The 22,684-nt window shown below is 36.7% G+C and overlaps 1 protein-coding gene across 1 annotated transcript in view; it reads left to right on the top strand.

Moving 5' to 3' along the window:
- Positions 1 to 2,590: 2,590 nt before the first annotated feature.
- Positions 2,591 to 22,684, top strand: part of ASB4 (ankyrin repeat and SOCS box containing 4) — a 54,458-nt gene continuing 34,364 nt past the window's right edge. The window contains exons 1-2 of the mRNA XM_002818240.4: positions 2,591 to 2,806; positions 12,456 to 12,755. Of these exons, the coding sequence (XP_002818286.1) occupies positions 2,620 to 2,806; positions 12,456 to 12,755 (487 nt within the window). The 5' untranslated portion in view covers positions 2,591 to 2,619. The remainder of the gene's footprint in view (positions 2,807 to 12,455; positions 12,756 to 22,684) is intronic.

Raw genomic sequence — 22,684 nt, 5'->3', positions numbered from 1 at the left:
TCTCTTCTATTAATACCAGTTGTTAAATATTAGCATTGTGAATATTGTTCCTCCATGTATCCCATATTCCCTGAAGCTCTCTTAGAGGGAAAGCCTGAACTCTCAAACACAGAGAATTTTATTCAAAGAGACTAATCATTTACCTAAAGAGACTGCTAAATATTTGGATCAGATTAACACATCAGGTTGGACCAAAATTAAATTGTCCTTCTTTTTGCCACTAAGTTAGGTGGGGAGACCCATAATAGGGGTCAGATCAAATGATTAGATATAAACAAACTATATTATTTTTGTATGAAATTTAGTATATTTGCAACTTTGTGACAAATTCTAGTGTATAGGAAATGGAGGCGATCTAGGGATTCCCATCTCCACTTAAATCTGTTAGTGAGCTAAGTTACACACAGGCAGGGATTTTTGTGTTTGTTCACTGCTGTATCTGCAGTGCCCAGAATAAGTGTCTGACAAATGGTAGATACTCGATGGGTATTTGTGGAAAGAATCATAACAATAGCATAAAACAGACTTGCAAAGTGCTCCCTAAAAATGCCAATACAATTTCAACAAATCAGTGTGTCACAGAGAGTCAGTTGGGAGCCAATCCCTTGGTTAAGGAAGTATTTCCATATATGGCTCTTTTTGTTGTTGCTATTTTTCAAAAATTATATAATTTAAAATTTTCAAAAACTGTAAAATGTTTAACATTAAAACATAAAAAAAAATAAAAATTGGCAGGCATGGTGGCTCATGCCTGTCATCCCAGCGCTTTGGATGGCCGAGGCAGGAGGTTCGCTTAAACTTAGGAGTTGGAGACTAGCCTGGGGAACATTGCAAAACCTGTCTCTTCAAAAAAACATACAAAATTTAGCCAGGTGTGCTGGTTGCATCTCTACAGTCCTAACTACTCCAGAGGCTGAGGCGGGAGGATGGCTTGAGGCTGAGAGGCAAAGGTTGCAGTGAGCCCAGATCGCACTACTGCACTCCAGTCTGGGTGACAGAGTGAGACCTTGTCTCAAAATAAAATAATAAACAAAACTAATCTACAGTATTAGAAGTTAAGATTTATTGTTATCTCTTTGAGGCAGGTGTTTTGATTAGAAGAGGACATCAAGGGGGCTTCAGGTAAACTTGAACTAGTCTGTGGTTTAACCTCAATGTTGATTACATGAGTTTGTTCACTGAAAATTTGACAAGCTGTATACCTATAACTTGTCAATTTCTTGCATTTATATTACACGTCAATAAAATAAGCTTAAAATTATGTTGTGATTTGCATCATTTACATACTTAATTCTAAGAATCAAATAGTATCATTGTAAGTTTTTAAAAATTCATGTTTTTAATTATTCTGCAGAAAGTTTGCACTAGTTTTGACTTCCACAAATGACATATAAAAATGCAATTTATTTGCATTCTCTGTAGTACTTGCTATTATAATTTTCCTAATTTTTAATGATTTTATGTAAGAAAAATTAAGTATATACTTTTCTCTCCAACTTTTTATTTGAAAAATTTCATACTTACAGAAAAGCTGAAAGAAGTAATGGACACCAATATATCCCTTACTAGATTCACCAACTCTTTAAGTTTTTGCCACACTTGCTATCTCTCTGTTTCTATTTACACATACATATATATGTGTGTATATATGTATATATGTGTATATATGATATATGTATATATGTGTATATATGTATATATGTATATACACATACACACACATCTATCTGTCTGCATTTCTGAGCTATTTTTAAAGAAGTTTTAGACATCATGACAATTTATCCCTTAATGTATCACTTAAGAGTAAGAATATTTTTCTACATAACCACAATACATTTATCATTACACTTTTATATTGTCAAGTAATATCTAGTACACATTTATAGTTCCACAATTGTCCCAATACTGTCTTTTCTAGCTGATTAAAAAACAGGATTCAATAAAGTTCATTCACATGTTGCATTTAGCTGTTTTATCTCTTCAGTTTCTTTTTTACCTGAAAGAGTCCCTGCCCCCGACCGTCTCCCCACCCCCTCCCCTCCTGGCTTTTCATATTAAAATTTTTCAAGTCTAGGTCACTTGAAAACCTCCTGTTTGTCTTCAAATATGTATGACCATGGTTGATTTTACAAGCTTATATTGCAAAATTATTACAGGTTTTTAGAAGCAAATGTATCAACAACTGTAACAGATTTTCATTTTTGGATATTGGCTAGTCAGAGCAAGACGCTGGGTCTCCAGCCAGGCACCAGACGTTTTTATTGAGGGGAAAAAAAAGAGCATTAAGAGTTTTTAAATCTTATGTTATTACTTTGATCATATAAGAAATAATTGTGACATTTCATGCTTGGAAATGTATCACGGGGGCTTTCCTTCATATTGACACTGTATATTACTGAATGGATCAGTTAATATATAACCAGTTTAAAGGACCTGAAAATGTAGCGACAGCCAGGAAGGATATTTTGAAGTTTGAAATGATCCCTATATAAATAGAACGGATCAGCATAACTTTGGGATAAAATTAGCCGACAGTTTGTGGACTCTCCAGCATGCGCCTGTTTGCTCGGTGCTGTTCTCTTGATAAATCACAACAAAGCTTCCAGACGGAGAGGAAGGATGGACGGCACCACTGCCCCTGTCACTAAATCTGGAGCTGCCAAGTTAGTTAAGAGAAATTTCCTTGAGGCGTTAAAGTCCAATGACTTCGGAAAATTGAAGGCTATTTTAATCCAAAGGCAAATAGATGTGGACACTGTTTTTGAAGTCGAAGATGAGAATATGGTTTTGGCATCTTATAAACAAGGTAAAAACATATAGGTGTTGTTGTAGAACTGGTAGAAAATGATTTTTTTTAAATGCACAGTGTCAGTTATCCACTCTAAACAGTAGCTTTTATTGTTTCTTTAAGTATTCATTTAAAAAATATTTCTAAATTGATATTTTCTTTCTTTTTAAACTAAAACACATTGTGGGCTGATATATGTGTATAAGTTGTGTCTCTCCTTTTCTTCTCCCACCCTTGGGCCTAGGACTTGAAATCCCAGACAATCATTTTTAGCAATGCACTCTCTCTCTGTTTTTAACTTTTCTTCTGACTATGATGATATAGAAGGAAGAAAACATTTTTAGATTATGGCTAACCAGATTGTTGAAACCCTATCTTAGACAATGTACCTGGTTTAAGAACAGGCTGCTAATTCTCCATTAACAGCTACTTAAAGATATATCCTCTCTATGTCCATGTGGATGAAAAAGAGGAATCTCCCCAGCATTTGGAGGGTTAATAAATGGATAAAGCAGTGCCACAAGTACCTTCATGGTCTTCATCATTTTAATGAGTTTTCAGTTCAGGCACAAAAGCTGAATTCAGCAAAACCAAAAAGTTGACTTTTTTCCTGGACTACAATAATTGTTAAAAACTGTAGATGTGTTTAATACAGAATATCTGCCTTATAAAGACCTAAGGAAAACAAAAATTAGAACAATTTTTTTTTTACCAAGGAATTTTCTGGAACCCATGCTTAATAAATCAGAAATAAATTAGAGTTCCACTGATTCTGATTTCCCAAATCAACTGGTTAATGGGGGGAACATGAGTAGTTAGATCATCTGGTGAGCATACTGCAAACATGCTGCTCAACGTCACTAATGTTTAATACAATGTAGATGCTAAGGTCTTGTGTATAGCATTTAGAGACAGTCATTATTTTAATGTTTAAAGATGATTTCCGGCCATCTATAAATCATCAGTATAATACATTTCCAGATACAAATGCTAATGGTACAGTATGTATTTCTTCATTAATTTACTGTCCTCCGATTGTCAGTTCTGAGGGATGTATAGAAGAGTTGAGGCTAGTTACTGTGTTTATGATTTTTACTCAAGGGCTTTATAATATTTTGGCATTAATGGCATTAATATTTTGATGGGAAGACAAAGAAGGGATCTATTTTTTAAAAAGTTTATGGGGTCTGTTAGAAGGAAAATGTGTATACTATATAATTAGATTGCTTTCATCTTATAACTTTGTTCAGTGATAGAATGTCTGAATGCCAAACTAATTTTTAAGATGTTTTTAAAAAGCTTATATTTGTGCCTAGGGTGAAATAACTCAGGTTCAAGTCAGTGGGTAAGTTATTTGACCCTAAGTTGCAAAGACTGTCTTCTCTCATCTCCTGAGCAAGCCAAGTTGCACAGATTGTGCGAAGTTTCTGAGGATATAAGAAACCAAGCTTTAGGTGCAGGCTGTAGGGAAGTGGAGGGGAGGGGTCTGGTTGGTTCTCCTGCTTCCATCGGTGTCATCACCCTTGAAGGAAAAGAAAATACATTTTAAATTCTTCTTGTCAGTATGAGCTGACTCCTATGGTCCTCATAGAGCTAAATTTTCATTCACACGAATTGAGGTGTTTTCATAGTGTTAGGACTGTGGGATGTCGCTTTCAATTAGGGAGATAGCAAATTACACCCTCTGGAAAAGGACAAGAACAGTTCCATTCTTATGTATGCCAGGTGGATGTTTGCACAGAACTAGTAAAATTTGTGCTCTTACTTTTAGGGTTTATGCAGGAAATTTGTGTCTGTGCATGCATGTGTAGAAAGAAACACACTACTCCACTACTCTGTTTAATATGAATATGGGCACAAGGACCTGTCTCTTTAGTCTTAAACCCAGGTTAAAACCTCATCTTTCTTAAAAGTTTCTTCAGGCCGGGCGTAGTGGCTCACGCCTGTAATCCCAGCACTTTGAGAGTCCGAGGGGGGCGAATCACGAGGTCAGGAGATAGAGACCATCCTGGCTAACACGGTGAAACCCCATCTCTACTAAAAATACAAAAAATTAGCCGGGCGCGGTGGTGGGTGCCTGTAATCCCAGCTACTCCGGAGGCTGAAGCAGGAGAATGGCGTGAACCCGGGAGGCGGAGCTTGTAGTGAGCCGAGATTGCACCACTGCACTCCAGCCTGGGCGACACAGCGAGACTCCATCTCAAAAAAAAAAAAAAAAGAAGTTTCTTCCAATTTTTTTCTCATGCTTCCAGCCTTATCATCGATCCTTTTAAACTTCGGAATGGAAAGTTAGGAATGGAAATGATAGATAGAATCCTAGCTGCTAGTAGATCTAAGTGGTTGTATCAATTTCTTAAGTCATAAAGTCATTGTCAGGCAACAGCGTGGAGCTGAGCAGTCTACAGTGGTTAGTTAGTTCTTTTCTAAATAGTTCAAAGGAATAGGACCCATTTCTGTGTGGCCTTAAAAGGTATGTGACTGGATTAAAGTTTGTGAGACTTTATTAAATCAAAGGAGAAATTTTGGACGTTGGACACTGTTGAACTGCTACACAGTGCTCTTTGATTTTTTTAAAGCACTTTTGAAAAGTTCTCCATGGAAGTGCATAAGTAAGTGTGCAGCTTGATTACTTTTCACAAAATAACAAACCTATGTAACCAGCATCCAGATGAGGAAACAGAACATTCCTGTTTACTTTTAAAGTGTGGGAATCTTCAGGTTTCAGTTATTTTTGGCTTAATAAGAAAGACAATGCACAAAACCTATAACAAATCTCATGCTACTCTTAAATTTCCTTGTGTAATCAATACTAAAATTCTATATTCAACATTTGATAGTTCTATAGAAAATGAAAAGTAGTACAATCAATTCTAAGCCATTCTTATTTATTTAGAACATACAGCATTTTTATAGGATTTAAGAAGTAACTAAATTTTATCGCTAAATATAGTCCATCTAAGCCTATATGAAAGTCAGTGTATAATTTTTGAAAAGGGAACTCAGAACTCTGCTGGCTAATAGATCACCTAAAATCTAAACAGTGCTTCCCAAATTTACAATCTATTGGGCACACCAGTAATCAAAAGTTTAGCTCATAAGCAAATATGAAATGTGCATTTTGTGAGGAAGACAGAATAAAGCTATTGGATTACAAATAAGTCTGGAAGCTCATTTCTGCTTTCCTCTGTAGCACTGGGCCCATCTCATTGAGTAGCTTCTCTTACCAGTTTGACAGAGAACAGATTTAGAAGCCAGCCTCCAGAGTTTGTGTTCAAACTGTGGATCCTGTCTTTCTCCAGCACCTAATCATGATCCTTAAAGTTAGAGAGCTCTCACTTTACTTTTCTAAGTTATTTTAAGGTTCATAATAAAATCTGCAGATGAAATCATGTTTTATTAATTTAAAGAAACTTTTCTCACATTTTGTAAAGCAAACATTTAAAATGTGCTGGTTGGCATTTGAGAGACCTCCCTGGGAATGGAGGAGATAATGGGTCTTAAAAGCAAAAACAAGTAAGCAAAAATTGCGTTTACCAGCTGATCACTTTAAAATAAAAATGATATAAAGAAAACATAAAGAACAACTTTCTAACTGCCAAATGCGATAAGTCATTGAAAGTCAAGGGATGTCAGTGATATAACATTTATTATTAGCCAACCACTGAGTATTTAGAGTGAAGTCAAGCACAGAAGAAATCTTTAAAGAAAACACAAAGGTCCCTTCTATTGGTTTTCACTGGTGACCTCCATACTGGAAATATAAAACTGTTTCCAAAGGCTTTACTGACTTGATCTTCCTTCAGATGTATAAGCTTTGGCTCATAAATGATACAGGCAGAATTTCATACTTATCTCTTTGGCAGGAAATTCCCTAGTCAGCAAGGTTAATCAGAGTCCTTTTATTAATCAGGGTAATGCACTTTAAGTACTTCGTTTATGGCCCATAGCCACTGATTCCTTGGTTGGTAGTCATATTTTTAATTACAATAACCAATGAATGATTCACTTAAAAAACTTTCTGGCAGGTACTCTATCTGCTTTACTAAGTAGCAACTTATATCCAAATATCGTGGAAGTTCTTATTTCCACTCTCTGAATGAATAATTTCTTTATCACCTAATTTTCCTCTTTGCCAGAAATTCACTCTCCTGCTTTCCCATTTCCATCCTAGGGTTCTTTTCCTTTCTTCAATGTTCAAACTTTTTTCTTTTACATTTTACACTTCAAACTTGCTTTTATCCCCCCTTCCCAGGGGAACTTTGAGTTATCTGGAAAATATTAGCTATTAAAAAATAGCCGAGAATTGTGCTTCAGTCTGTAATCCTTCAGGACTGTGTAAATACGTGGACACAGGCAGAGCAAATGTCTGCTAATCCAGCCACGAGCAGTGTGTGTAACCTTTGGCTGTAATAACAGAGGCTTCTCGTGTGTGGGGTTCTTTTGACTCAGATAACATTATAGTTGATAACTGTTGCAGAGCCCAGGCTTAGCTGAAGGTTTACCAGAAATGTGTACATCCTCTCCAAACGCTGGAGCAGAACCAATCCCCTCTTCCAAAAGAAGGCCCCAACACTTTGCTCCTTGCTATATTTCTAGGCAGCTTTCTACCCAGCTATTGGGGCATATCTCTTTGGTTTCAGATTTAAATTAAACACACACACACGCGTGCACACACACACACACACACGATTAGTCTGCATATTTTCTTTTCAGGGATAAAACTTCTCAAATTCCTTTAGAACTTTTAGCTACAAGTGATATCAGTTTGGAGGTAAACTGCATGTAGCCTTCAGATCATAGATGGCTATTTAAAGATTTGGGGGCAATGGAGTTTGAGAGTTAGAGTTGATTCTGTGGGTGCTTGTTAATATGAACATGGACACTTTATACTACTTAACCTCTTCCAGACTAATTATCTTCATTTGTAAAATGGAAGCTTTGACAAGACCCTCTCTAAGTTCAGATTCCGGCATGCAGATAATTAATCACATTATGAAGGTGAAACTATGTAAACAGATTATGTATCATGGTCAAAGCCACATGGGCATGGCCTGTATTTGGGAGTTCCTGTGGGTTTTGTACATAGGGGAAATAATCTGTATTTTTCTTTTCTTCTTAGTGGAGCTTCTTATTCAAACAGAACTCTCCTGCAAGGAGCTGTCACTGCACACAGACTGTAGACATGGGGTAGCGTGTGAGTGGTTTACATTAGAGGGAGGCAGCCGCTGCTTCACCTTCCACCCCCAGCTCCCATGGGCTTGGTTCCCCGGTTCTGCCTCACCTCTGTCCTTTGTGAAGTATAAACACATAGTAAAAGGGCAGCCTGAAATCTGCAGAGGTGAGCAGAGGGGGCTTTTGAAAGACAAATACTAGGAATAAATCACATTCTAGGTTTCCAAGCCCTGGGAAAATTTTGCTGTGGGAAGAAGGGAGTGTGTAAAAAATGAATCTGCCTGATCAGTTAATTGTGTTTCTAGCTTGCTGTGATCATTGGTGGTTATATTTTGGGGGACAAATTCTGATCTCTTGACATATCGGCATCAGCAGAAGATTGTGAACAGTCACAGCCTCATCTGTGGTTTTTGAAGATAGCTTTACCTGGGGTTTGGTCCTCCATGACAGTAAGTGTATTTACTTCCACACTTGCTACACAGTGACCTGTAGGCCCAGCCTCATTTTAAAGTGATGATTGTACATTGATGGCCCTTTTGCCAGGGGCTGCTCTTTTCTCTGCTCAAAGCAGCAGGCTTTCCTGATATGCTCAGGGCTGAATTATTCAAAAATCCCTTGCCCCACGTTATCACCAAAGTTTTGCAACACAGCTTCCAGATACACTTCAGTATACCCTAAGCTATAGCCTGTAAACTGTCCTTTTCCCATTTCTCCACTTCAGCTCTCCAGGGGCAGCAGCTAATGTGTGTTGTTACCACCTATCTACACACATTCCTATCTTAGGAGAGGTGAGTTGTAACCACAACTCCATTCTGGGAGTTGGCTGAATTCCAGGACCTGGTAGTCTGTGAGCCTGATTGCCCAGTTAATGTTTATGATTACAGGAGATGCAGAAGAAACTGACTGAGAGGCCAAGGATGACTGATTCACGTAATACATGAACAGGATAGATTCTTTAGGTGCTACCTGGAAGTTAGGAGGAGGAAAAAATTCAACTAGCAAATGCATTTCCATATCAGAGATGTGAAATATTACAGATGAATTGAGGATCTTCTTCCTTTCCTTGTGATTTGTGAAGCAGGCTTGGAGGTAATTCTATTCTGCTTCCACAAAGACAAAGACAGATGGAAATTGCATTGCGGGTATTCTGAGTCCATGAGTTTGGACTGAGGCAGGCGACTCATGGCTCCAGCAGGCTGAAAAAGTGGCAGTTTTCTCATCTGGAAAATGAAAGGCTTGGACTCGATAATCTTCCCTCCAGCTCTAACATTCTGTGTTTCTTTGATTTTACATCAAAATGGTGTTTTCTTAATCAGCTCTCTGCTGCTTCCTTGCTGGGATCATTTTTCTTCCCATTGCAGAAGCAGGCGCAAATTTCCAATCAGTTGTCACAGAGAACTGCCTAATTTTTGCTGTTAATCAGCAGGCAAAACACATCCTGGTTTTCAGACCTGGAACCAACTTCTTAGGCAGTTAGAAAAGACTGTTTTTGCCAGTTGCTTTTTGAGGAAATTTGAGTATTAAAATGACTGATTAAGTATTGAAGTTAATGTGATTTATTCATCATCAAAAGCAAGCTGCATGACATACAGCTTAGGAACTCTGCTTGGAACAGAGATTCAATGTACATAACTCAATAGAAATGTATAAATGAATCTATATGTACATGCATTGTGTGTGCATATCAATTTGCACACACATACACATGAGGCGTGGAGTTGATACTCCCCAGCTCAGACTGTCTATGACACTACTTATTTCTGTCATGGAAAGTCCATATAATCCAACACCATCTCTTCCCAGTGTCTGGAATCTCAAATTAATATCTTAGAATTTAATTCTATTAGCTGAATATAGATTCTTCCATAAATTCAGATAATCTGAGAGTGATCATACTTTAAACAATCCTCAGTCCATTAGACCTTAATGTGAAATAACTGGATTTCTTTTTAAAGAGTAGATTTGGATAAAGGGAAAGGTGGGAGGGAGAGAAAGCAAGATGGCTGTAGAATTCTGAACGGAGTAAAAAGGGGATTAAAGTGTGTGTGTGTGTGTGTGTGTGTGTGTGTGTATAGGTAGGTTGGAGGATACATTGCAGAAAGACAAACTTTGGGTTGAGTTCATTCATTCCTGTGGGATTAATCACTGTGCACAACCTTGTAAATAGCTTCTTTAAATTAAATTATTCTTTCCCCTCTGGACAGAGAGATAATAGCTTATTTTAATTTTATTTATTTTTGTTAAAAAGCAATACATGCACTGGATACTAAATTTAGAAGTTACCAAGGAGGTAACTTGGTATGTTACCTCCTTGTAACAAGAACAAGTGCATGTCTGTCCTGATCCCCCAATCCCCCAGTTCTTCTTGGAGGCCACCACTATAACCAGTTTCGTGTTCTCAGTGTTTACAAATATATTTGCATATGATAGCATAGTTTGTATACTGTTTGGCTCCCTGCTTCTCTCACTCAGTAATATATCTTGAGATCTTTCCATTTCAGTCTATATAGAACTGCCCCTTTTTTTAACGGTTGTATAGTATTTGATTGGACGGATGTATCATAATTTATTTAAGCAGTCTCCTATCAATTAACATGGAGGTTGTTTAGCCATTCGAACAATGCTGTAGTGTAGTGCATGTTCTTGTATGTAGACCAGGTTGTCAAGATTCCTAAGTCCAGGAGCACATTTCACAGAGTACAATGCAAATGGTGTTTTTTTGTTGAGTTGTGCAATACAGTGATCCTTTAGGACATTTCACATGGGTGTTTATGCTTATAGGATAAATACCCAGGAGTGGCATGTCTCTAGTGTTTTTCACTTAAATGAGAGAAATTTAATATGTGATCACCAGGCCCACTTTTAATGTGGTCATCATCCTCAGAGCACCCTCTAGTAGTTCATCATTTCTTGTAAGGGGCAATGCCCAGTAGTAATCGTAATATTCTAGATTTCTTATGACCTTATCTAATCAGTGAAGAATATAACGTTTACTTCTCTTGTTCTGGGCACTACACTTTTATTAATGTAGTTTCAGATTGTATTATTTTTTTGGCAGCACCATCCCACTGTTGGCTTATTTTGAGATTACAGCTCAAATCCCTAAGTTGTTTCTGAAATAAATGACCATTAAATCATATTCTGCTTACTTTGTACTTATAAGTGGAATTTTTATAATCTATAAGCAAACTTTTGATTTATCCATGTTAAAATTTATTTTGTTGTTTCAGCCCTAAAGTAACTTCTACGCTGTGACTGTTGAAGAACTATCTCTTCATCTTCTTGCCCTCAGTATTTTTTCTTTCTGCACCTATTTTCCATTCTCCATTCATAAAAGCTTAAATGCTATGGCTATTGGCATTGACATAGAAAGAAGGTTTATAAAGTCATCATAGTTATAGCTTGTCAAATGTGGCAACAGTTGCAGATTTATAGAAAAAAGACCAGCTCAGCGTATAGAAGTCAGAGATCAGTGGGACAAAAGAGAGAGAGAGAGGCAGAGAGAGAGAATGCACATTTCCAAAAACCAATGGGAAAAATTATTGAAGATCTCAGTTCTAGGCACATCTATGCTTCCCCTGCCCAATTCATTTAGGTATGCCTTGTAGACATAGTTAATTTTGCAACATATCTTATTTTCCTGTTTATTTTGGCTGCTAGGAAATTCAAAGGCAAATTTGCAATGCCATTCTAGTGTATAGGATACAGTTTATATTTTGTGTATGTATTTGTCTTACTTTTGACATTTTTATTTTCCTACTTTTTTGTTTTGCCCTCATTTTCTAAATCGTTTAAAAAATCTTTAAGTGTGTGAAAGTTGAGAGTTGCCTTAAATTCGTCTTTGGAAAGCGATATTGCATAAATCAACAGGCAAGCAAATAAAATGTTGGAGTGATAATTTTTTAAAAAAGATTAAATACATTCATATGTTGGATTGACAACAACTATAGGAAAAAAGATTTTGGATAGAATAAAAATTATAAGCTTGCAACTGACAGCCTTGGAATCATTCAAGACAAACTCTCAATGATTGAAAGTTTTTTAAAAAACTATCCTTGAAGTATAATAATAATAATAATAATAATAATTACAATAAAAGAAAAAAAAAAAAAAAAAAAAACTATCCTTGAAGCATCTCAAATAACTCAGCATGCAAAATAAAATACAGTTACATAAATGAAGATCCCAAACTTAAATGCCTTCAAGACCTAGAAAGGTAAAGTAAATAAAGGAACAAGACACAGTAATAAGAAATAGTAGAGACAGTGAGAGCTTGAGAAAGCCTGTTCCCCTGATGAATATCAGAATATGCTATTAAACAAAACGCCTGCAGACCCATTAGCTGTTAGTTTAAAACCTCTGTCATCCCCTCTCCACCCCACTTTTATAAATGTGGCCAAAATAAAATACTTGTAAAAATCCTCACAGAACAGGGAGAAAGCCTAGGTCAAGAAGTTAAACTTTCTTTCCTTTTTTTTTTTTTTTTTTTTTTCAGGTTACTGGTTGCCTAGCTATAAATTGAAGTCTTCCTGGGCCACAGGCCTGCATCTCTCTGTCTTGTTTGGCCACGTGGAATGTCTTCTGGTGCTACTGGACCACAATGCTACAATCAACTGTAGACCCAATGGGAAAACCCCTCTTCACGTGGCTTGTGAAATGGCCAATGTGGATTGTGTTAAGATCCTCTGTGATCGTGGGGCAAAGCTCAATTGCTACTCCTTAAGTGGACACACAGCTTTGCACTTTTGTACAACTCCAAGTTCCATTCTCTGTGCCAAGCAATTGGTTTGGAGAGGTAAGCCTTTCTGGGTGGCCAACATTATTGTCTGCTTGTACACTCATGGTTTCAAGACTTTGTGAGCCCTACCTCCCCCAGGTGATGTAGTAAGCATAAAGATGCAATTATGCCTAGTACAGAAGGCCCTAAAAAATACATAGTTCTGTTGATTCAGGTAATTCAGTGATGATCACATTAAAATCTTATTATTATTATCTAATAGCAGGAAGTTCATTCATTTACTCATTTACTTAACAAATATTTATTTAGCTCCTATTATGCATCAGGTAATGCACTAAGTAAATGAAAAAGAGAAAATACTCCTGCCCTCAAAGAAAGTATATTCTAATAGGAGAGATAAATATTAACAAAATAAATTCATAATTATATAATTATAAATTGGGAAAGTGTTGTGAAGGAGAAAACAGGAGTTATGAATGAGAATGTCAGAAGTGAATTACTATAAAATGTGTAAAGTCTTCTCTAAGGATATTATGCTAGGTAGGCTGAAATTTTAAGAATGAAAAGGACGGCCAGGTGCTGTGGCTCATGCTTGTGGTACCAGAAGTTTTGGAGGCTAAAGTGGGAGGATCACTTGAGCCCAGGAGTTCGAGACCAGTCTCGGCAATATAGGGAGACCCCATCTCTACAAAAAGTAAAAAAAGTTAGCCGAGCATGGTGGCGTGCACCTGTGGTCCCAGCTACTCAGGAGACTGAGGTAGGAGGGTCACTTGATCCCAAGAGGTCAAGGCTGCAGTGACTTGTGATTATGCCACTGCACTCCAGCCTGACTGACAGAGACCCTGTCTCAAAACAAAAAACAAAGAACAAAAACAAACAAACAAAAAACAAATGGGAAGGAGACAGCCATTAAAAAAGAAAGCCGAGAGGAAGAGGGGTCTAGCTATAGGAAATAGCTTGAGCAAAATTTCTAAGAGAGCAATAAAACTTGGAATATTAAACAGATAGAAGAGGGCTACTATGACCAGAGTATCATCGATGTGGGGTAGGGTGGGAAGGATGAGAGTGTAGAGGGGAGTGTCACAAGATGACATTGGATGTGTTAGATCCTACAGGGCCTTCGAGGGTCAAAGTGTAGGGCTCTGAAATAGAGCCACAAAAAAGTTTTCAGTAAGACAGTGACATGATTTAATTTTCCTTTAAAGTCATTATTTTGGAGTTATGCAGAAAATGGATTGGAGGTGCACAAGAATGGAAGCAGGGATACCAGTAGGGAAGCTATTGTAATAGTCTAGGTGAGAGAAGATGGTGGCAAGCTCAGATAGAAAGCTCAGATAGGGACAAGCTCAGATAGGGGCAAGCTCAGATAGGAAGCTCAGATAGGGGCAAGCTCAGATAGGAAGTTTAGGAGATGGGTTTGCAATACATTTTGGAAGTAGAATTGTTGGGATTTGGAGATGGATTGGATGTGGGTGGGGTGTGAAGGAAAAAGGAAGTCCCAAGTATTATTGCCAAGTTCCAGGTTTCAGAAAATAGGCAGATAGTGATGCCATTTTTTGAGATAAAGAAACTTGAGGAAGAGGCACCTATGTAGGGATAATCATTAAATCCATTTTTTAAAAAGTCAGTTTATGGAGGTAAAATTTTCACTCAGTAAAATTAACAGTACAATTTAACATTTTGAGAAATACTATTTTTGTGAAACTATCATGCCAATCATCTTAAAAAGTTTCCTGATGCCCTTTGTAGTTAGTCCTCTCCCCCTCTACATCTACAGGCAACCACTGACGTTTTCTGTCCCTATAATTTTGCCTGTTTTCAGAATGTCATATACATTAAAATATAAAATATGTAGGCTTCTGAGTCTGGTTTCTCCTACTTAGCATAATACATTTGAGATCCATCCATGTGGTTGCATGGACCAATAAATTAGACCTTTTTATTGCTGAGTAGTATTCCATTGTATACACATAACAAAATTGATCTACCCCCCAGTAGAGGGACATTTGGAATGTCCTTAGGTTTTGTCAGTTTTCAAAGAAAGGCTGATATAAACATTTGCACACAGGTTTTTATGTGGACATTTTTATTTCTCTTATGTAAATACCTAGGAGTGGGATGATGGCTATGTGGTAAATTTATAAGAAACTGCAACACTGTTTTCCAAAGTAGTTCTATCATTTCGTATTTCTGTCAGCAATGTATGAGAATTCCAGTTGCTTGGCAGAACTTGATAATGTGAGATAAAAAAAAATTAGGCTGGGCACGGTGGCTCACACCTATAATATCAGTATTTTGGGAGGCCAAGGTGGGAGAACTGCTTGGGTCTAGGAGTTTGAGATCAGCATGGACAACATCAGTTTGCAATCATTACAAACATATTAGAATAGCTAACATATTGGGTAACATTCTAAATGTCCCTCTACTAGGGGGTAGATCATTAGAATGTTAGCCATTCTAATATGTTTGTAATGGTATCTCATGGTTTTAATTTGAATTTCCCTGATGACTAAAGACGTTGAACATGTTTTCATGTATTGATTTGCCATCTGTATGTTATTTACTTTGGTGAAATGTCTATAACTTTTGCTCCTTTAAAAAAATGGGTTGCCTGTATTCTTATTGATTTGAGAGAGTTTTTGATATATATTCTGAATACTAGTCATTTATCAGGTACATAGTTTGCATGTATTTTTCTTCATTCTGTGACTTTTCATTTTCCTAACAGTATCTTTCAAAGAGAAGAAGTATTTAATTCTGATAAATTCAATTTATTAATTTTTTTTCCTCCTAGCAACAAAATTTGTTTTCTATGTTTATTTCTAGAGGTTTTGTCATTTCAGATTTTACTTGTAGGTATAAGATTCATTTTGAGTTAATTTTTTTATATGGTATAAGTTATGAGTTAGATTCATTTTGAGTTAGTTTTTTATATGGTATAAGTTATGGGTTAGGTTCATCTTTTTTTATATGGATGCCCAATTTTTTCAACACCATTTGTTGAAAAGAATATTCTTTCACCATCGAACTGCCTTAGTATTTTTGTCAAAAATCAATTGGCAATATATGCATGGGTTTATTTCTGGACTCCAGCCTATTCCATTGACCTATATATATTTTTATTTTTTTCCCTAATGCTCCACTGACTTGATTGTCATAGGTTTGTATCAAGTCTTGAAATCAGATAGAGTGAGTCCTCCTAGATCAGTTTTAAGTATGAGAGTTTTCATATCTCTTTGAAACTTCAGTGAAAATGTCAAGGATGCACTTTATATAAAAGTATAGATTTCAGAACAGAGCCCTGGACTAAAGCTATAATTTCAGAATTGTTGGCCTATAGATTGTATTTGAAGCCAAGGAAATCAATGGAATCACCTGGATAAAGAGTATATATACAGAAAAGTGAATCTATGAAAAAGCCCCGATGAATTCTAACATTTCAATGTTAGAAGGATGGGGAGAAACCAATAAAGGAGAGTAAGATATACTGATAAGTAAAATTGGAGAAAACCAAGAGTATTTTGGCAACACAAGGACAAAGAAAGAGGTAGTAGGTTCCAGAAGCAGAGAGTGGCCAGCTATAGTGATAGCTACACAGGGCTAATTAGATGTTCATTAGATTAGGTGACAGAGTTATCACTGACAAAAATAGTTTTGGTGAAACTGTGTTGAAAGCCAGATTTAAATGGTATAAAGTACAAATGGATGGTAAGAAACCAGAGATGTCACAGGTAAACAATTGTTAAAAAGAAGTGAGGCTGCAGAAGTGAACATAAGAAGAGCATGATTGCTGGAGGGGGCTGGAGGGAGATCACAGGCAAGAATTACCTACAGTTGGAGATCAAAGAAAAAGCTTGTGTGCTAAAGGAAATGATTCATAGAGAGAAAACAGTTGAAGATGCACGAGACAGGATAACTGAAAGTCTTTCAGAAGTTGAGATGAGATTAAATCCAGAGACTATGGGATACATCCTTTTTTTTTTTTTTTTTTTTTTTTTTTTTGAGACGGAGTCTCGCTTTGTCGCCTGGGCTGGAGTGCAGTGGCGCCATCTCAGCTCACTGCAAGCTCTGCCTCCTGGGTTCACGCCATTCTCCTGCCTCAGCCTCCCGAGTAGCTGGGAGCATCCTCATTTTTAAGAAGTGGGACAAAGTAAAAGATGGTTTTAAATGCCAGAATATTTATAGATTTGATGGTGCTAAGATGAGGGAGTTCTGATGGTTTTTCCCCTCAACAATGTGTCAAAGTCACCAGCCAAAAAATGAGAGGAGAGCAGAAAGCGTAGACATTTTGATAAGAATGGAGAAGGAATAGGAAGTTGGGGAGAAAAAAAATGGGAGAATAAGCTTACTAGAGATATGTAGTAGGGTTACTGGACTTATGAAAGATGCCATGTGGCTAGGAGCCGTGGCTTATGCTTGTAATCCCAGAATTTCGGGGAGGCTGAGGCAGGAGGACCATTTGAGGCCAAGTGTTTGAGATCAGACTGGGCAACATAATGAGACCACATCTTTACTAAAGGAAAAATAAATTAACCAGGCATGGTGGTGCAACTATAGTCCTAGCTACTCAGAAGGCTGAGGCAGGAGAATTGCTTGAGCTCAGGAGTTTGAGGCTGGCTGCTGTGAGCTATTATTGGACCACTGCACACCAGCCTGTGTGACAGAGCAAGATCTGTCTCCAAAAAAAAAAAAGCCATGATCTTTTCAACCTGTGGAAATGAAGGGGAAGAAAAAATTCAGCCCAGCATATTCTCCTTGTTCTTTGGTTCATCTGTTAAAAATGAGGATGTATCCAATATTCTCTGGATTTCATCTCATCTCAACTTCTGAAAGACTGGAACCTTTCAGTTATCCTGTCTTGTGCATCTTCAACTGTTATTTCTATGAATCACTTCCTTTGGCACACAAGGTTTTCCTCTGATCTCCAACTGTAGATAATACTGGCCTGTGACCTCCCTCCAGCAATCATGCTCTTCTTCGCTTTTTCAGCCTCCCCTTTAGGAAGGAAGCTACAGGGACAAGGTTAGGCATAATTTGGAGCTTACCCACATTTTCTATGTGTGGCCATCACCACTCTTCACATTTACTGATTCATTTATGTTTAGATTTAGTTTTTGTCTTTATTGATTTTTAAATTTAATTAGTTTAAACATGCAAGCTTTTTATTTTTAAGAGTTTTAGGAATTTTAGAAATTATATATTAATTTACTCATTAACTTTTTAATTAAAACATTTTTTGTCTTACTTTTTGTAATAATGAAATGAAGATGCCTACTTTACTCTGCATGAAGCAAATCCTGACAGTAGGAGGAAAATTTGTTACTGCAGGAAAGCCATAAAAATTCAAATGTTTCTTAGCAGAATGTAGCATGGGGGCAATGTAAAGGGGACCATGCCTTTTAAAAGACTGTTCCCTGCTACTTTATGTGACAGTGACACAAGTCACCCACATGTTAGGAAATTCCCTGGTCAATGAAGTGGAACATGGTAAGGCAAGATGTCACTGGCCTTCATTTTAATCCGAAATAAATATGGCTGCTGGACAGACGCTGCTCTTACTACCTCACCGCGTTCCATCTTTTCATCTTAATCATAAATAAGAACATTTAAGATCTACTTTCAACAAATTTCCAGTAAGCAATGCAGTGTTACTAACTATAGTCATCCTGCTGTACATTAGATCTTCAGAACTTATTCATCATCCGATGTAACTGAAACTTTGTTAACTTTTTACATTGCCGCCTTTTCATGTGACTTCATCAACCACAAACTGACAGAGTGGCCAAACCTTTCACTCCCTAGAGGTTTCACCTTTCCCAGCCAGTACAGTTATTCCCCATCTCTTTTGTTCCTGTCAACAGAGGGAGACTACCTAGAGATGAGAAGGAAGAAAGAGGTAGGGGGAAGCTTGGGCAACGCTTGTAGGCTGACACTAATGAATTAGGCTTATAACAATCAAGGAGAGAGAATAGAAGTCCATTAAAGATCCGCTTACTCTTTCAAGCCATGTCATCAAAGGCCGAATTCACAAAGAAAATAAAGATAAATTAGAGAAAGCAAAAATGTTCAACTTCAGTAGGGCAAACACCATAAAATTAAAAGGCAATCATAAAACTGGGGAAAATATTTGAGACTATATGACAAAGGGCTTACTATATACAGAAGTTTTTCAATTAAAGTAATGAGGCTAACAACTAAAAAAAAAAAAAAAGAGAGAGAGAAAGAGGTAAAAAAAGAAGAAGAACAAAACGACCAAGAACAGGAGTATTTAAGGGAAAAAAAAGAATAATCATATAAACAGCAAATAAATATATGACATAATGATAGCCTTCATTGGTAATCAGTAACATGTGAATTAAAATAACAATTCGATATTTTGTTGTTGTTTATTACATTAATAAGCATACAAAAGATAATACATATGTGACAAACACATAGGGAAGTGCTCTTACACAGGCTTAATAGAATGTAAATAGGTACCAGCCTGGGGGGGCAAATTGATAACACATATCAAAAGCTTAAAACTTTCTTGTAACTTAGAAATTTCACCTCTAGGATTAGGGACCAATTCTAGGCAGGGGACCTTTTTACCCAGGGCTGTCATTTACTTAGGGCCTCAAATTCAGACTTTAGATGTTATCTCTGAACTGGGTTATACCTAAAGTCAAAGAGATAACTGGGGAGAAAGAAAAAGAAAGACACTGATCATGTAACTTAGAATTGTGCTTGGTCACATGACCTGCAGTACACTAGAAATTAGAGACTTTCTCCTAATTCTGTAAGAGTTTTTAGAATAATGCAGTTAGAGTATGTTTTACTTATTTTACCTTATATTTTTGTCTTAGAAGTTTTGATTGGTTAAGAAAAACATTTAAAATGTACCACAATTGAAAATATATAGATAGGCACTTTTAATTTTTAAATGTATTTAGAGTCTCAAAAAATTGCTTGATTCCTATTTGCCCTCAGAGAGTCATTTATATTACTGAAAAACTGAAAAACACTTACACATCTAATAGAAAATTTCATGTTGTTACCGCTATACCATGCAGATATTTAAAATGATGTTTAAAAGAATGTCCATTCACATGGGAAGGTTGTAAAAAGCAGCTTATGTGACAGTATGGACTGTATAGATGTATTTTTCTAAAAATTGTATGTGACTATGCATATCAAAATAATATTTAAAATATCAGAGTCAAACTTGATATCATAGCTAATGTTTAACTGTAGCTAAGCAATTTCGAAAAGGCAAATCTGTTATTTTAGATCCTTGCTGCTAGAATAATTTTTTAAAGTGTGGCAGCTGGCAGATATATAAATAAGAAAACAAACCTGTGAATCAGATCATTGGGTAAAATTTCAGCCCATCTTATGCATGAGGAGAAAGTAAGTGTTTTGCAGGTAGGTCTTCTAACCTGGAAACTAAAAGACTGTGAGCATCTTGTTTTCTTTCCTTTGCATTTTTATGCCTCAGCTTCTTGGACAGCACTTGGCACATAGAAAGTGCTCAATAAATAGTTACTGAGATTACTGACAGATCTGGGAATGGCTCCAGAAGCCCTGAGTGCATGGATGGGGACCCACTGCCACCTAATAAATGAAAACTGTGTGGTTCACGGTTAATGAAATGCTGCTCTTCATCAGTTTTACCCTCTCAGTCTCTAGAGATATAGCCGAAGGCTAAATTTTCTCTCTCTTAGATTGTGTCATAGATATTCTGGGGGAGAACTCAAATACATCACTTTGTAGCTGGACAGAGGGAATTGAGACAACATATAGACAAGGAAAATACGTCAGGCTAACATTAAGCTCAGGACCACAGAAGTCCATTAGAGGAAGAACCAATGCCATGGCAACTGAAAACCGATGTAATTTCATTTGCTATTTAATGGGCTGTTTGTGGAAAAGTGCTCTTTGTGGAAAAGGCTAATTGAGGCAAAAAAATTGAATCCAATTTTCTCTTAAAGGATTTTCCCCTATTTTTTCAGTGTTGCAGAGCCTGCTTTATCCCCACGCTGGATTTTGTCTGCTAGTTTTCTGTTTGCCTTTCTACTTAATGCCCCCATCTCCTGGCCTTTGTTGCCTTTGGTATTAGTAAAATAATGTTCATCAGTTGAGAAGGCTTATTTACCTTGGTGAAAAACGTCCTCTCCTTGAATCCTGCATTTCCCTATGAATAAAGAGAGTCAGGGCAGGTTTAGGTGGCTGATAAGCAGCATATTATTTCTACCTATTCCATTCGTAAGAGGAAAATGAAAGCTGCCTGCTTTACTCTGCATGAAGCAAATCCTGACAGTAGGAAGAAAATTTGTTACTGCAGGAAAGCCATAAAAATTCAAATGTTCCTTAGCAGAATGTAACACGGGGACAATGTAAAGGGGGCCATGCCTTTTAAAAGACTGTTCCCTGCTACTTTATCTGACAGTGACACAAGTCACCCACATGTTAGGAAATTCCCTGGTCAATGAAGTGGAACATGGTAAGGCAAGATGTCACTGGCCTTCATTTTAATCCGAAATAGATATGCCTGCTGGACAGACGCTGCTCTTACCACCTCGCCGCGTTCCATCTTTTCATCTTCTGTGTTATACATTGTAATAGCATAAATCTGACCATGTTAGTCATTTGCAAACCACCCTGAGGATTTTTGCAACATCTGCTGTATTGTGAGTACCACCCGTACAATACGAATTTAATGTTCTCATCAAATTGATATTACTTATTAAATTTAATTTCAAAGGAAACTTGATATTACTATAAAAAATTGAAACACAAAATCCCTTGACATACATTGAGAGTAACAGTAACAGTAAATAAAAGGCAATTAAATTCTTGACCTCCATCTGCTCAGAGACCCTCTGTTCTCAGATGGCAGAAAATGACTCTAAAAGGCCATGTCTTCTGGTCACTGCTTTTTCCAGAAGCCTTGCCTCCAATCATTCTGCTCTGAGTGAGTGAACTTGAAATGAGTTTGTAGTCCCTATCTCACACCTAGTCAGTCAGCAGTTACTCCAGTCCCGTAAAGAATGTTCCACGAAAACTCATACCACACTTCAGGAAACACAACCTTAAGCAGTGCTTTCAAGTTGATAGTCTATTGAGTGGTGAAATTGTAGAAGCATCTCTTTAGAATCACAAATGAAACAACTTTTCTGCTCTCATCACAGTCTCTTCAGCCCTGTCCTGGAGGTCCTAACTGGCACAAACAGAAGAGAAAAATAAATAATGTATGATGACTGAAAAGAAGGAAGCAAAATGGCCATTATTTAAAACAGAATGTTTGTCTACACAGAAAATCCAAGAAAATCTACAATTAAATGGTTACAACTAGTAACTGAGTTCAGCAGAGGTAGTGCATTTAAGATCAATATACAAAAATCAATTGCATTTCTGTATACCAGAAATAAGTAGCTAGAAATTGTAATGTAAGAAAAGATATATTTATAATATCACAAGAAATTTAAGGGGCCTAGAAAATATATTTAGCAAAAGAGGTGGAAGAAATATGAAAATTGTTTAAAAGACATTAAGAAGATACCATATTCAAGGTTTATTATGAAAAATGTAGTACTAGATTATTCCTTCTTCAGAGACAACCACTTTTACTTCCTTGAGCTGATTAGTTTGATATTTAGCTCCAAATTACTAAATAAATACCATTTATTTATCCATAAAAGTGGAAAAGAATAAGTAGCAATAGAAGCAGCTTTATGAGAATCTATTGATTTATTCTAATGGAAAATGAGGATCTGGCTCCTTTTCCTCTATCCATGTCCCTCCTCCCAAGTACTTATTCATTCCCTGTCCCTTATGATGGAGTTATATTATAACTATGAGGCTGTGGTCAACTATGATAGCTTCTTTTTTGTACAATGTTTGTTATCTCTGTAGAAAACTGTCTTATTTCATTCTTTTGCTTAATTTTCTACATACTCATTGCTATTTAACCTCAAAGCTTTTGCCAATATTTTTATTTTATTTTA

The sequence above is a fragment of the Pongo abelii genome, chromosome 6, assembly GCF_028885655.2.
Source record: "Pongo abelii isolate AG06213 chromosome 6, NHGRI_mPonAbe1-v2.0_pri, whole genome shotgun sequence".
NCBI lineage: Eukaryota > Metazoa > Chordata > Mammalia > Primates > Hominidae > Pongo > Pongo abelii.
This window is presented reverse-complemented; position numbering and strand designations above follow the sequence as displayed.